Source organism: Podarcis liolepis (genome assembly GCF_965112155.1).
Source record: "Podarcis liolepis genome assembly, chromosome: 5".
Lineage (NCBI taxonomy): Eukaryota > Metazoa > Chordata > Lepidosauria > Squamata > Lacertidae > Podarcis > Podarcis liolepis.
In genome coordinates, this window is record NC_139556.1 from 50,578,533 (window position 1) to 50,592,772 (window position 14,240).

Below are 14,240 nucleotides of genomic sequence, written 5' to 3' on the forward strand. Positions count from 1 at the left end.
TTGGGAGTTGTAGGCCAAAATGCAGAAGACACCTGATTGGGAAAGTCTGCCTTAGTGATGAAGTGATTCCTAGCATGCAGTCCTATTTGAAAAATGCATTGCTGGATCAAACCAAAGTCAAACGTTCTTTCCAAGGATTCCAGCACAAGCTGCCACTGATCTTCTGATCATCGAATCCATCCCAGCAGGGCTTGCATTTGGTGTCAAATTTTGATGGTGCTGAACACAAACCCCACTAGCCAAGGGACACCGAAATCAGAAGGATTCTCAATGCCTTTAGCAACAGAATTTCAGCTAACTAGGGGTGACGTTGCCTACCAATCCTGTCTCTGTGTTGCACAAGGCAGGAACAAAAAGCTGTTATCACAGTTCACATGATACTTGGTCTCTGGTGCTTCTTCTCACTATTCTTTCCCTTCTTCAGCCAAATGAGCTACAGCCTGTGAATTGCTTTTGTGGTTTCTTGCATAATACCAGGCAATGTCCAACACATGAGTAAGAAGTCATGTCCTACCCCAAGCAAAATCTTTATCTTATGACCTTCACTCATGTTCCCATCCTGGAATCCAGAGGTGTAAGTCATGGTGAGTAGAATTCCACCTAAGCAACGACACTTTCTCCAAAACCCCAAGCCTTGGCTCAAAGTTCTGCCAAGTCAAAAATCAAAGAGCTTCAGCTATCACAAACGCTGAAGTATCTACTACTCTAGTCACAGGATGAGACAAAACACTGCCAAAAGTGTATCTCCCCATTTCAGAATATGGTAATTGCTCACATTCATTTGGTCATCAACTGTAACTTGCATCAGTTTAAAGCCAGGGCTTCCCAAAATTATTCCATTTATGTAGCAGCACTTTCCCCTGCCTGCCACAAAAAGTGGGCAAACTGTGTGAAGTAAATAAGTATTTTTCTCATTAAAGCCAAGAAAAAGGGATATTGGCCTCAGTAACCACAATGTGTCAAATATGGTTTTTTTAATTTTCGCTGGAGAGCATTAAGTAGTTGCCCCTTGCATTCTGAAGCTGCATCACTTCAACCTCTCCTCAAAAAACACCACGGAAAACAAAATGCTCTTCAGAAAAGATCTAATAAGCATTTAGAAGAGGAAACCAACAGAAATTTGATTTCAAGAGTTGGCAACTCCAAATCAGAGAGCTCCTGCCTCTGCAGAGTCAGTTTACCTCCATGTTGTTGGGCTCCAACTCTCATCACGCCTGACATCTAGCCATGTCAACTGGGGCTAATGGGAGATGGAGTCCAATAACATCTGGCGCACCACCACTGCCCTATCCTCATCAACCACTAAAATGTTTGTCATAATAGCAAATCCAGGAAAACTAGTTTACGGAAGCAAAGGGTGGTCAGGATTAAGGATTTGGCTAATATGCATGCTATACACATTAAATACAAAGATACTATGACCGAAAGCTAGGGGAATGAATGGAGTGGCAGGAAATGTTTTGAGAGGGCAGCTGCCATCTCTTGGAATCTTCCTTGCACGGCAGGTAATGAAGAATAGGTGCAATTTCATTCAGCTGAAAATACTTGCAAGGGCAAGACAGCCTAGGGCTAACTTTCCACTCAAATGTGCTCTAGCACAGAGGGGCAGCAATGCTTCCAGCATGAGCACAAGTCATTTCTATCATGTCCCCAAGATTGTGGCTGTTGACTAGATCTACTCTAGTGAGGAACAGAGAGGTCAGTGGTTCATCAAACGGTATAATGAATTCTCTCACTTCTATTTGGTTAGAAACAACAAAGCTAGCAGAAATAAAGGACCAAAACAACAGAACAGCTTTTTAAAAATAAAATAAAAACCAGCATACACACATATTTTACTCCAACCCTTTGCCTGCCATGATGGCTTTTTGTATTAAATAAGTTTTAAAAAAAATAAATAAATGTGCAAATTATTCAAAACTGTGCCCTTGGACCTGTAGGATGAAATGATACAGTCAAGGACTGGGAGTCTGTGGTCCTCCAGCAGATGTAGGACTTCAACTCCCATCAGTCCCATCCAGCAGAGCTAACGATAAAGGAAGATGGGAGTCCACCATTACCTGGAGAGTCACAGGTTCCCAGCCTCTTGAGCGCCAGTGATTCTACCACCTAGCCTACTGTAGCATACCAGAATAGTCTATTTATATACTGAATTCAGCACACAATTTTTTAGACAAAATAGTTTACGGAAAATAAATAGCCTACAATAACGATAAAGAATTGCAACAGAAACTGTAATATCACTACAATGTGGCACTGACAGCAGCAGCCTTAATGAGTGCTAGGTGGGTGGGAGAACGAAAAGATACAATACAGTAAGCCTGCAACTCCTTAACTTAAAATAAGGAGCAGAAAGGGTTCTGGGGGAAATGACTTTGGCAATCCCACCTACCATTGAACCCAATGTGTTTTGACTATATGAGACGTTAAGTTGTGGGCTTACTGTACTGAACCCCTCAGCAGCTCCCTCCTAACAAGGAGCAGGTGGGCGAGAGAGCATCGCCCCCAAGGCATTGTGGGAAATTAACAGCCTATGGTCAGCTGCCAAGAGTTGCTTAGAGCATTTCTACCACAGTTAGATCAGTCTGCCAGGGCAACTAACAGAGGAAGGCCCCTCATCCCCACTAGAGGACATACCAGCCAGGGTACCTCAAACATGGAGCCAGTCCCGCTCAGCTGCCCTGTGTATTCTGTATTGTGCTGTGGGTTAGTTCCCCACGTGCAGAGGTAGATTTTCTGTGGGGGGAACCTGTAGCCTTCCAGGTGCTGTTAGCCGACAGCACCCATCATTGGATAGGGCTGGTGTGAGCTGGATTCCAACAACATCTGGAAGAACTACAGGTCCTTCAGGCCTGACCTAGAAGGTAACCTCACGTGACACCAGTTTAGCTTCTGCACGAGACCGGAATGACCCACAGGGTCACATTATGTAAAAGAGGCAAGTTACCTTCCACTTTTGCAAGAGTCAGGACAATGGATTGTCTAGATTCAGCCTGAGTCACATCACTGTGCCGGGATTGTGGTTCCAGTGTTTTCCTGCAGGGAAACTTAAGCTGCGAGAAATTCCATAAGACTTGAATATCTGTTGGCCCAGACTGCTCTCATTCTTACTACATTCCGTAAGACTGTTCCGTAATGAGAAGAATTTGAATTTGATTAGTTCCAGTTGTGTATGCACCACTAGACTCTTATACGTGAAGGGGGGGGAGGGTGCTGTGCAGCTGTGAGGCTCATTGGATAATTGCTTGTTTTCTGTTTGTGAGCAAAACAGATAAAGCAAAATCCAGCAAGGGTTACCACCCCATCCATTAAGGAGACACACATTTGCGAATCAAACCCTGTTCCTGTTTAGCTTTCTCGGAATGAAGTGCTAAGCCCATGAAATTCCTAGATGATTATCCCAGGGTAGGAGCCTGCAGCCGCCGCCATGCTGAATGAAAAATGACCCTGTTTTTGTGCTGAACTGAACTGCGATGAAGTGAAGGATGGGTGGTGCCAAAGAGAGTTCCAAGCTCAAACCCCGCAACAAGCGTAACTCCTGTAACTCGGGCAAATGACAATCATTGGGATACGGCCAGTTCCTAATAAGCGGGAGCGCCAGTTGATTCGTGCTTGTTACGGAGGACGCTCTAGCCAGAGAGATTTTTCTGCCACGGTGCAACAGACAGCCAGTGGCCCATGATACCACAATGAAATGAGGGGAAGCTGCTGAAGAGCTTGGAGGTTTCTGCTGCAACCACTCTCAGACAGTATAGCTGCCACTCTGTAAGCAAAACGTTGGGATCCATTCAATAAATGAAGTAAAGACTGGACCCATTTTCACTACAGGGTGGAAGAATGCGAATTTTGATAGCTTCTCCCTCCGTGGCACAGTTCCAGGCTTCCCATTATGTATCATTCCATCGGCTTAAAAAAAGGAGTGACAGCATGCTATAAAGGCCCAAACGTTCCTATTTCCCTATATATAAGCTTATTCGTTGCATCTCCACTGTGCAAATTCAGTAACACTACAGCTCTATGCTGCCCCTGCTGGCGAAGAAGGGAGTTGTCACTCAATCCTGCTTCTGTATGAGCAGAATAGTAAGCATACTACTGTTTGAAACACAATGAAACCTGTGATACGGTAAAGCGTTTAAGCTATCTTCTTTGGAATTTGTCCTAACACTATCTAATCTCCAAGGGATGTGTAAATCCCTGTTTCAGGAAGCAATTATAACCAGAAAATATTTCTCTACTATAGGCAAATCCTTCCATTTTTTGATGGAATTCCAGGTGTTTTGCCAGCTGTGAAGCATCAAGGCCACAGTCCTATAAAGTGCGGCAAACAGCATGGATCTGCAGGCACCTGGCGATTCTGCTGCATGGCTTGAATGGGCAAGCTGCTTTAGGATTAAAATTGGCTTTACCTCTTCAGTCTTGCAAGCAACTGCAGGAGGAATATCCTATTTTATTTTATTTTGGCTTGATGCGTGATTGTCCCTCGCATGCACAAGAATGGCTTTGCAGAACAGCAGACTTTCTGCCCAAGCCTGCAAATGTATGCCAACAGTACTCCACTGTGAAGGACTTGCAGGAGGCTCACACAATTTACAGTAACCTGTCCTCACACAAGATGTCGGCCAGGGTGGGGTAAACATCACATCTGGCACACAATCTGTAGTGCTAGATGACAAAGAGGCTCAGGATTTGGGGGTTGGACTCTGCATGTATCTGCATCTCATGTCAGCTGAGCCTCAAAGTCAGTCATTATCTCTGACGGGAACAGGGCCCGATTTTTATTATTATATTTGTTTCAGCTCTTGTGGCAGCTTAAAGGCTAACAGATTTATGATGGAATAAGCTTTCATGGACTACAGCCCACTTCATGATGAGATGATGCCATGATAAATTTGCAAGTCTTTAAAATGCCACAGGACACCGTTGTGGTTTTTTTGCTGCAACAGAATACGGACGTTATTACTTCATTTCAGTACTTGCAGATTTAAATCAGCTTCTTCAAAGGGTGAAGTTTTGAAAAGAGGGAAAGCAGGCACATTGGGGACACCTTTACACTGGAAAACTAGATGCTAGACAGAGATGGACAGTTATCAATTCATCCAGACCCAAATTTCATTCTTATCCCCTTTGTTCTCACTGCCACTTCCCCAGGGAAGAGGTTTTGGATCTACCTACTGTGGTATTAATGGGGATAACACTGCACAACACATCATACATTTAAAGCACCTTCCTCAATAAAAAAGAATAATGGGAACTGTAGTTTCCCCTTCACAGAGATACAGTTCTCAACATCCTTAAACCACAATTCCCAGGATTCATCAGGGGAGTGCTTTAAACATACTGTGTTTATGCAGTCACAGCAGCTGCATACACATGAATATATACATTTTTTTCCAAACACCAATTTGTGGGAGCAAGTTCTGTTCTTAGCACAGTATGTGTAAGCTTGCTTGTGAAGAGGGAGAGAAGCTGGCACACAGACAAGACACACATCAGCTTCCAGCACAAAAGGAAGACACATCGACGCAGTGAGCATGTCTGTTGCACTCTATTTTATTAGATAACATTTAATGCCATTCGACTAGAACTGATCTTTTGGCATCTACTAAATATTGCACCATCTTGCATTACGTCGGGAAGGCGTGGCCCATGCATATTCCAATGCCATGGAATAATGCAGAGCTGTTCCGGTGGCTGGTCACAATGCTACAATGAAGAAAGGGCAATCTGCAAGTTGTGAAAGGCGCCACTCACACCGACAAAGGGAGCCCTTTCCCCTTTCAGAAGCTGATGTGTAAAATGAACATCCCAGCCTCTGTAACTACCTGCACATGAACTCAAGACACTTTCCCACTCGCTGCAGCCACACAAGACAGTTTTATCAAGATCAAAACCGCCATCTTCAAAACCAACTCATGCCCAAGTGCTCTTGCAAGAAACATGGACTGCTGGCATGGAATACATGAACATTATCAGGCTAACACAGCTTTCACCAAGCTGGTGCCTGTCAGATGCGGTTGGACTCCAACTCCCATCAGCCCCAGCCAGCCTGGTCAATGCTACGGATAACAGGAGTTGTAGTTCAAAACATCAGGAGGGGTCCGGCTTGGCAAAGACTGGACTAACAGTTTCTCCCTTGTCAAATTAGCCATTGGAGAAATAGCCCCGCAAATCCCAATTCGATGTATGATATCCAACCCACTTGTAATGGAAGGAGGAGCATCAATTGGTAGTGGTGGAATGAAGGCTGCCATCTTGCTCCTTGGGAAACAAGACGAGCAGGAGGAGTTGCCTTTCCCAGAGTCAGATCAGCGGTCCATCTAGTATTATCTACTCTGACCAGCAGCAACCTTTCAAAGTATCAGGCAGATCCCTCCCAGCAGCAGTATATGACATCCAAGTTTAACTAGAGACAGTAGGGGTTGAACTTTGGACCATCTGCAAAGCATTTGCTGTAACCCTCAGTATAGGACATGCAGACTTGAAGGTGGGAAGACACACTCCTGTTACAGAGCAGGGACTTAAGAGATGAAACTGACTCGTCAAAAGGCAAAGCCTGGTGTAGCCCGGGCTAATTTCAGCTTGGAAATAAATCTGCTGGTGCAGCAGTCCCCAACCTGGTGCCCTTCAAATATGTTGGGCTACAACCGCCATCAGCAATCTGGAAGATTATCAGGTTGGGGAAAGCTGAGCTAGTGTCACAAAACCTGGAGATTCATTGCACAGAGAGTCAATTGCCCAGAAACTGATGATTTCCTTTCCTATAACCTGTCTTCTAGTTTAAGATGTATGACGGCACAGAAAAGGCACAAGGTAGGAACTGTATTCCTAGACTTTTTTCAGGCTCTTCCATTTATATTTACTACATGGTTGTTTTTATTTAACAAGTGAACATCATTTTAATTAAAATGTTTTATGGGATTTCAGTTCTTTGATTTTCAGTTCTTTTGATGGCCCAAGCCACACATCAAAGATATGAATATTTGAGGATCAGAAAAAAGAAGGGGGGAGGGTCTATTGCATGATACCAAAATTTATCCACATTGAAAAGTTTCCTTCCAATTTCATTTTCCATACGATGCATGGATTTTCATTAGTTAAAACAAGAATGTAAACTTCTCTATAGAACAAGACACCTCATGCTCCATATCACTGTAACAATCTACTGGTGCTACATTCAAAACAATAGCAGCATGCAAATTATTGTTCCATCACATCAAGATTAAACACACCATTGATGCCAAATAAGGAATCAATTTCAGCGGTATTCACCTTTGCTAAACAGGGTCTGTGGTATTCTAGAGCCTGTTTATTTCAATTCTAGAGTTGTTAATTTCAGTTCATAAATAGCAAATAATGTCTTGGAACAAAACAGGTCACTTTGCTACTGTATTTCCAAAACAAAAAACATTGGCTTGATGACCCTGTCTGGTTTAAGTATTAAGAATTTATTTGCAATTGAAATAATGCTATTTAGGTAAACCAGGTACTCAGAAGGCATGAAGAAGTGTAATTTTAAATACATTGTGTTTTGAGGGTGTGCAAAGTTGCAGTGGGGGGTGGGGACAGACTTCCCATCAATAGAAACAATTAAGTCTTGTCTGTTACCTAACTTAAATGTTAATACATCTTCCCAACCAGACATTTGATACTACAACTCCCATCAGCCCCAGCTAGCACAGGAGCTATAGTCCAATACAACTGGACAGCACCAGGTTGGAGATTGAAATGTGGGAGAGGCTCTGCCAGTCAGCATGAGATCTTTCCTAGCCCTAGCTAAAGATGCCATGGATTGAAATTTGGACCTTTGGTTTCTGCTTCACCACTGAGCTGCATCATTTCCCCTTCATGCACACCAGCGATTAAGCTGCAAGAAAAACAACAAAGCAATTTTGGTGTGCAATACGTGGAGATTTGTATTTGGGGAGATGCCTTCAAATGTCACTATGTCAAGTGAAGTTTCCAGTTCTGATGATGCTCCTACACAAAAAGATATGCTGTGAACTGGCTCCAAGTCCTTCTTAAACTGTGGGCAGAGTCATTCCTGCAATAACTTTTTGAGGCTAAGCCACCAGCAAACACATTAAAAGGTTACAGCTGAACACCTTGCCTGGGTAAACTTCCCCGGACCAATCCTATGAGCTGTTTATAACACTTCACTCCGGAATGCTTGTGGGAGGATTTCCAAAACTCCTTTTGTGTGCACATCAGATCACACTGATTCGTTTAAAATCAATAGATGCAAAACAGAAAAATGTTGCTTCCCCCCCCCTCAAAAAAATAGAGAACACCAGTTCTTTATTCTCAAAATTATACTCACATATGGTTTTGGCAGTGTAGCAGAGAAACTTGGAATTTGTTTTAGCAATGCTTGAACAATATTTTGTATGGTATGAATTATCCCTGTTGATTCTGGTATAATAATAAACATCACATTTATTTATTAACCAAATTTTTAAACCTCCCTTTATTCCATAGCAGTCACAGAGCAGTTTATGGCATAATAAATAAAAATGATATGCAATGTCAATAAAATACTCCCCAAAAAATCTTGTGCATGCCACATCATCAAACTAGGCAGGCTGGCTAACTTTAATGGACAAACATACGAAGCATTTTCCTTCAGTTATCTGGATTCTTTTGAACAATATACCGTATTTTTTGCTCTATAAGACACCACCAGACCACAAGACACACCTAGTTTTTGGAGGAGGAAAACAAGAAAAAAAATATTCTTAATCTCAGAAGCCAGAACAGCAAGAGGGATCGGTGTGCACTGAAAGCAGCAATCCCTCTTGCTGTTCTGGCTTCTGAGGTAGCTGCGCAGCCTGCATTTGCTCCATAAGACGCACACACATTTCCCCTTACTTTTTAGGAGAGAAAAAGTGAGTCTTATAGAGCAAAAAATACGGTAATACTTCACCTAGGAAGCAGAAGCCATGGCTGAAATGGTGGCAGGTTTTACTCTATTACTACATTAATCTTCTGGTCCACTTCCTGGTTGCTGTACTGACATTGCTTTTAGCCCCTATCTCTCCTTTCTGAAACATCAAGGCTTCCACACCAAGCTGTTATCTGAAGTGTCTGGACGAAAGTCTCTTAGAATGTAAAGGTTTCCAAAATGTCATGACATAACTTGGATTATTCTTAACCTACGTATTCGACCTTTGTGATTAAGCTTCTCCAGAATTGCTTAAGTGTATCCCACCACTGGACAAGCAGAATGACTATTTTAAACCTAGTTCTGTAGCACAGGGGGAGTGTGCATATACCAAAAAGATCAAGCAGCTGAAGTTTGCAGTAGAAGTGTTTCCTCTAAAACGTAGATGGCTGAAGGTCCAGATGCTGAAAAATAACCATGGTTAAGGTAAGAGACTTTCCGAAACTAAATGATTTGCAACAAATATTTTTGCAAAAGTAACTTAATTATTAATATTCTGCAAAAGGCCATGACTGGAACACAGGAAAACTGAGTCACATCATTGCTCTGTCTAATTCAGTACTGTATACTGAATGGCAACAGATTTCCAGGGGTTCAATATATCCCTCCCCCTACCTAGAGATGCCAGGTGATACTTTTTGCATGGAAAGCATGCTATCAATCACCGATCTACAACTCTTGCTTGTTATTTTTGTGACGGTGTATTTGGCTGGCGATGTTGTTTTTTATTTTTTAAAAAATGTGGCTTGCAAATTGCGGCTGAATGTTTGGTCACAGGATCAAAAGAACAGTGGGGAACGCAGCGCTGCTCCTGTCGCCAAAGATGACTTGTGTATTGCTTTGCTTTCTGGTGACAGTACAGCTCTCTGAACAGATTTTAAAACTGCTGGCTCAAGGGGTACATTTCTGCACTAGTCACGAAGAACAGTTGCAAAGGAGTGACCAGTCACAGATTATATGCAGAATTACAGGCAAAACTAATTTGGAAAGGAAAATATTGGCTTGGATTTTTGGAATATTAAGGCAGGATTCAGGGAGGATCTGCATTAAAGCACCTCGCATGTTCAGCCGGAAGGTAAACATCCAATAGCTATATGGACACTCATTTCTACTAATCTCCTCCCTTGCCTCAACTATGTCTATACTTGAGGTCTATTTAGGCTGGCAGACATTATTATATAGTGTTTCTTCACCTGTCCTATGTCGCAACTGAAGTATGTCTTATTCTGAAATGACTAATGCATGTTGTCTTTGGGTTTATAGTTATGTTTTATTGAAATGTGATCTGAACATTCAATATTTTTTTAAAAAAAATAGCTAAGATTAACATGTGTTGCCCTACATTGTGTCCATTTGTTGAAAAAAGTAGCGGAAAACCAGTGTAACCTCTGAAGAGCCATTACAGATGGAAATAGGCTTCCTTTTAAAAAAGAAAAAGAAAAAAAGGAGAAGCTGATAAGTGTTGGATTGCACAAGAGGAACCGACTCCAAACTGAACATTTCATCAACATTGGGTTCTGTTTGTTGAACAACTGATGTGGATTGAAACGTCTTGAGCAGACAATTCTGTATGAACGCGAAATGACAAATAGACCAATTTGAAGCACTCCATTACAACCCAGTATTTAGACATATCATTTCGTGCACTCACAGCGGAGCACCGTTGTTACGTTTCACATTAAAAATTGTAAAGTAAAATATTACGAGTGGCAGAAACATTCCACAATATTAAAGGCGGTGAAATAAATAAATATATGCAATAACTGAAGTCGGTTGGAAGAGCAACAGGAGAATCAAAATCCATCACAAAAACTCATTGGAAGAAGAAAAGCAGGAAAGAAACAGTCACACAGTAGTGATACGTCTGAAGTATGTTCAAGTGTCTGGCTTGTTCCGATTACAGGTTAGAAAGTCGCTGCATAGAGAACAAAGCCAGTCATGTGTGAATCCTCCTTGAGCCTCTAATAAACAGAGGCACAAGTCTGTAGCAGTTTAAAATGTGCAAACACTGCTTCATGCTCTTTCTAGAGGGGGTGGGGAAGAATCCTCATAAAGCATCCATGTGAGGATTGTGTGAGCATTTAACCTACCCTTGCAGACGAACCAATACCTTCAAGCAAAGAAAACAACTGCATCTCCACCTCGCCGGTCAAACCAACAACAAATGGATCACAAGTACTTTTTCTGAAACCTGCAAAAAGGTTCGAAAGTTTCCCCCTAACCATTAAATGCATGCTAATGTTCAGCCACTAGATGGCTCATCACAGATGTTCTGGGACCATTTCTCCCTTTAGCGTTTGCTGGGGAGAGAGAGAGGGAGAGAGAGAGAGAGAGAGAGAATGTGCTGCCTCTTTCATTAATACTAACAGTGCCTTTAGAAAAGCTCTTAGTGATATGCAAGGATTTTTGCCAAGTGTCTGTTATGAACAATGTCTGTTTCTCCTCTCAGATCAGGCATGTTATTCTGTCCACATTTCATTACCGAAAAGAATTAGGGGGCATAGCTCAATATTTAGCTCAGCATTTATCTCCTATATTCTTACATAATGTTTATATTTACTGGGTAATCGATTGCGCAAATGCACATTGTTCTCTGGATACTATGGGAGGTATCCTTGGAAGAGTTTCACAAGGTTCAATACGAGAAGTTAGACGAGACACTACATTCATAAAATTTGAAAGACCGCCTAACGCAGCCCGTGTGGTAATACAGGGACCATCTCTCTACAGGCCCTCCCCAACCGCTTATGCAATCCAGACCACAGTCTGAAAATTAGTTAGGGGGCCATTAGATGCATTTCTGAATGGATCATCTAGCGTTGAGGGTGGGACGTTTAAATAATCACAGCGTGCTGGTGGGCTCAGAGGTAAGGAAACAAAAGGCTGAGATTAAAGCACCCCACCCACTACCTGATTAAAGAGCACCAGGGATGTGGCACAAGTGGAAAATGAATGCCTTGGGTCGCTTTGAGCAGCTGCAATTCCCCCCCCCCCTGCTCTCCCAGATAAAGAACACTCTCCTCCACCTTCTCTGTATATTAGGAGGTGTGCATCAGCCTGGAATGGTCAAAAGGTAGCACACAGGACCTGCCTCTGGTTCTGACTTGGGGGGGGGGGGCTCTTCATTCATCAAATGGTGTGAATGAGAGCTTCAGATACTGCAAGCCTGTCTTCGAAAGGCAAGCCCTTCAGATGTAACTGCCTCTCTCAGAGGATATCCCCCTCTGAAAGGTTGGGGTTAGGCTGAGCCAAAAGGGAAAAAAGGGAAAAAGGAAACATGCTATCATTCAAAAAGAGAAAGCCACTTCCCCTACCCAGATGATGTGAGACGTAAAACAGATTGGGGGGGGGGCGTGTTCCCAGTGATGAAGCTGGCGATGGTCATGATAAATCCAGGAGCCATTTGGAGCAGAGATGGCTATCATACCTTCCCTACAAGCAACCAGCCCCCGCCTTTTATTTTGCAAATTTAAATTACACACGCACAGACGTATTATAACAGCAGCTTCTGCAAAGAAAAATCAAAGCACCCCTCAATCCCTTCCTTTGAATGCCATGCCTTCTTTTGCATCATTTGGGGCGGGGCGCTTTTCCCATGCCAGCGAATTTGCCCCTTACAGAAGTCTACTTGCATCCATTTCTCTCTTCTTCGTCTCCGCGGAGAACACCCCAAGAAAGCCCTTTGGCGACTAGTTTCTGCACACTTCCCCCCCCTTACGTCAGCCCTCCTCATCCAGACACACAGAGCCCCCTCCGGGCTCCGGAGCCAGAAGTTCTCGCTTCTGCGCTCCCCGGGAGCGGATGCGTTCGCAGCTGACCTTTTCCAAACAATGCACGCCGAAATCACACCCGCACGTCTGGAGGGGCGAGCCCGGAGGGGAAGTTTCGTGGCGTCTCGATGCCGCCGAGCTGCCCACCTCCGCCGAGGCGAATTCCTTCGAAAGGTGCGCGTCGCGCAGGGAGAGGGCTGCCAGCCTGCGCGCGGCTCCGCCACCATGCGCCCCTAAGCCTCGCCATCCCCCCTTTGCCCCTTTCCCCCCACCGCGCAGGGCGAGGGAGGGCGAAATGCGGCAGGCGGAAAAGAGAGCGAGCGAGAGATGGATGCTCGCTTACCTTCGCGGGCTTTGAGCAGGACCGTGTTGGCCACGATGTTTTCCAGCTCCATTGACAAGCTCCGTCAGGGCGCTGCGGCGAGGATGTCAATGGCAGGAGGCGCGCCCGGGTCTCTCTCTCTCTCTCTCCGCTCCGCTCGTGGAAGGAGCAGCAGCAGCAGAAGCAGCAGCAAGCAAGCAAGCAGCCCGGTCCCGCCGTCCGTCCCTAGGGCATTCTTTCTCTTCCTCCTTCTCGATCCCTCCGTCGAGCTGCCTCCCTCGGCGAAGCGCCGCTGCCTGCTCGCTGGCTCGCTCTCCGCCGTCCAGCCCTCGAGTCCCGTCCGCGCACCTCCCTCCTTACGTCTCTCCCTTACTCCATTCTCCGCGCCGACAGGCAAAGCCCGCCCTCCCGCCTGCCTCCCCTCCTCTGACGGTGTCAGGTTACAGGCGCTCGCTGCCTCCCTCCGCGGGGGTGTGGCACGGCCCAGCCAGTTCCGCAGCATAGCGCAGGCGCCGTGCTCCACAGCTGGCTCGCACCTCGGCGGTGCCGAGTCGGGCATGCTGGGAGATGTAGTCTTGGGGGCGCTTCCCCGGGCCGTGCGTTTCCCGCGCGCGCACGCAACTGGCCGGAGGGAGAGCTGGGTGGGCGCGTGTGTATCTGTGTGTGCGTTTTGCAGCTGCCTTGTGCAGTTGGGAAGGGAGACGGGAAGCGGCAGAGTGAGCGGAAATGGTCTGGACTTGCAAACTGGGCTGCATGCTGCGCCAGGGAGGGTGGACCGTAACGATCTTTCTGCAGGTTGTCTATCAGCTCCCTCGCATTAGCGACAGAAGTTGCTGGTGGAAATACTGCGAGCTCGGGTGTCTGCTGCGATGCTGCTTTCCTTTGGCTGAACGGCAACAGGATTGAATGGAAGAAAGAGACATAAACTACTTAAGATGCAGGCTGCGTCTCCTTCTTCCATACAATTTTGTTGCAATTGTTAAATAGATTCTGCTTCCTGCTGTGCATTTTATCATATTTGCGTCCCAGTCTTCAAGGCGTTCAGAGCAAGTGGCTGTGGTGTAGTTCTTACTGGGAACGGCAGAACCTGTTGAACTGCTGGCTGAAACACAGTTGTGAAGCCCAATGCCATTTGAGTGGCAATCCTGTCTCCAGGTTTACTGTTTGGATAGGAGATCAAATCGGGATAAACGTAACAACAAAGTTAGCA

At 44.8% G+C, this 14,240-nt stretch overlaps 1 protein-coding gene across 2 annotated transcripts in view; it reads right to left on the reverse strand.

The window, feature by feature from the left end:
- GRK5 (G protein-coupled receptor kinase 5) overlaps nt 1-13,480 on the reverse strand; it is a 168,313-nt gene extending 154,833 nt beyond the window's left edge. Inside the window, exon 1 of one of the 2 annotated variants that reach the window (XM_083504964.1) lies at nt 13,052-13,480. In XM_083504964.1, the coding sequence (XP_083361090.1) occupies nt 13,052-13,103 (52 nt within the window). In that variant the 5' untranslated portion in view covers nt 13,104-13,480. The remainder of the gene's footprint in view (nt 1-13,051) is intronic. The other variant, XM_083504963.1, reaches the window with a different exon arrangement.
- Between the last annotated feature and the right edge of the window lie 760 nt (nt 13,481-14,240).